This window comes from Citrus clementina, unplaced genomic scaffold (assembly GCF_000493195.1).
Source record: "Citrus clementina cultivar Clemenules unplaced genomic scaffold, Citrus_clementina_v1.0 scaffold_2, whole genome shotgun sequence".
Taxonomy (NCBI): domain Eukaryota; kingdom Viridiplantae; phylum Streptophyta; class Magnoliopsida; order Sapindales; family Rutaceae; genus Citrus; species Citrus x clementina.
In genome coordinates, this window is record NW_006262688.1 from 26,381,150 (window position 1) to 26,382,957 (window position 1,808).

General features: G+C 33.4%; 1 protein-coding gene across 1 annotated transcript; it reads left to right on the plus strand.

Moving 5' to 3' along the window:
* Window positions 1-1,370: 1,370 nt before the first annotated feature.
* Window positions 1,371-1,808, plus strand: LOC112101017 (uncharacterized mitochondrial protein AtMg00820-like). Its single transcript, XM_024190912.1, has one exon. It carries the CDS (start codon window positions 1,371-1,373, stop codon window positions 1,806-1,808), a length of 438 nt encoding a protein of 145 aa, XP_024046680.1.

The following is a 1,808-nucleotide window of genomic DNA, read 5'->3' on the forward strand; positions in this document are numbered from 1 at the left end:
TAATAAATTGCCACAAACAATTATTAAGATGCACACACCTCATGAGTTACTTTTTAAGGAAACTCCCAGTTACAATGAAATTAAAGTTTTTGGTTGCCGTTGTTTTCCCTCTCTAAGGGATTACAATAAAACGAAGTTTGACAAAAAAACTCTCCCTTGCATTTTTTTTTGTTACAGCCCCACTCACAAGGGATACCGCTGTCTTTTTACATAAAACAATCGAATTTATATTTCTCGTCATGTAACATTTGATGAATTATGTTTTCCTTATCAAAATCTAAAAGATTCTTCTCCTGTGCAGGATGCTTGTAGCGTTCCCACTACTCCAAATGTGTCACAATGGCTCCCAACAACTTGGACAGAGTCCTTCAACAACACTTCTCTTGGGCACACTAAAGTTGCTAATCCAAACTAGGGTAAAAGCTTGTTTAGTCCCTATATTATGAGGTTAGTGTCCATTTAGTCCCTGTATTTTTAAAAACACCTCAAAATGTCCCTGCTACTAAATATTGACACTTATGCCATTATTTTTTATTATTTTTAACTTGTTTTTACAATATTACATTTTTACAATAATGTTTCTTTTTTGGATATTAATAAAAAATTAAATTATCAAATTAAACTCAAAAATAAAATAAAAACAAAAAAGGTATATATTAATTTTTGTGGAAGCTCACGTATGTCTAAAAAATTAATATCGTAAAAAATTACATTATCAATTTTTTAGAAAAATTAATATTTTAACTCAAGAGTGTGTTTCACAAAAATTAATATATATTTTTTATTTTATTTTATTTTTTGGTGTTAAACTGGTAATTTATTTTTTTATTTTTAATAATGTCTAAAAAAATTATTATAATAGGGTTATTTTTTTTCTTTTTAATAATGTCTAAAAAATTATTATAATAGGGCAATATTATAAAAATAAGTTAAAATGAACAAAAGATAATGGCAAAAGTGTCAATAATTTAATGGTAGGGATGATTTGAGGTATTTTTAAAAATATAGGGACTAAACGGACACTAACTTCAAAATATAGGGACTAAACGAGCTTTTACCCTCCAAACTACATTGCCACATCTCCAAATACGAATGAACCATTGTCTCCCACTCCAAACAAAGTTGTGATAATTGAAGACCTTCATGAACCACCCACTTCTTTACCCGAAAGTCCCTCTACAAATTCACCTCAAAAGAGCCCCTCATCCAATAACAAGACTGCTGCTTCTGCCGATAATACACATATCCACACGACCCCCGAACAAACCTTAGATAGTGACAACCGTGCTCTATCTGCCTTAAACGATCTCTCAGGAAAGTTGTTCGTTGAACTAAATATCTCTCCTGTCAAAACAACAGAATCTCTAAATATGCATCATATGCTGACACGCAACAAGCTCAAACAAAATCCTACCTTAGCTCTTCAAACCGATCATGCCATAGTGACCGAACCAAAAACATTAAAATCTGCTCTTAAGCATCCTCTATGGCTACAAGCAATGGCCGAAGAACTTGCTGCCCTCCATCAAAATAAGACATGGACCTTAGTTCCTCGACCTCATGATGCCAATGTTATTGGTTCGAAGTGGGTTTATAAAACCAAGTATAGAGAAAATGGTACAATAGATCGGTTAAAAGCCTGTTTAGTTGCGAAGGGGTACACACAAGTTCCTGGCATTGACTTCGACGAGACTTTCAGCCCCGTCATTAAGCCAACTACCATAAGGCTTGTCTTAGCACTTGCAACTAGTTCTAAATGGCTTATCAAACAGCTGGATGTCCGAAATGCCTTCCTCATGGTCAACTAA

Bases quoted from the DNA above. Each gene is read 5' to 3' on its own strand.
- LOC112101017 (XM_024190912.1), top strand. From the start codon at position 1,371: ATGCATCATATGCTGACACGCAACAAGCTCAAACAAAATCCTACCTTA.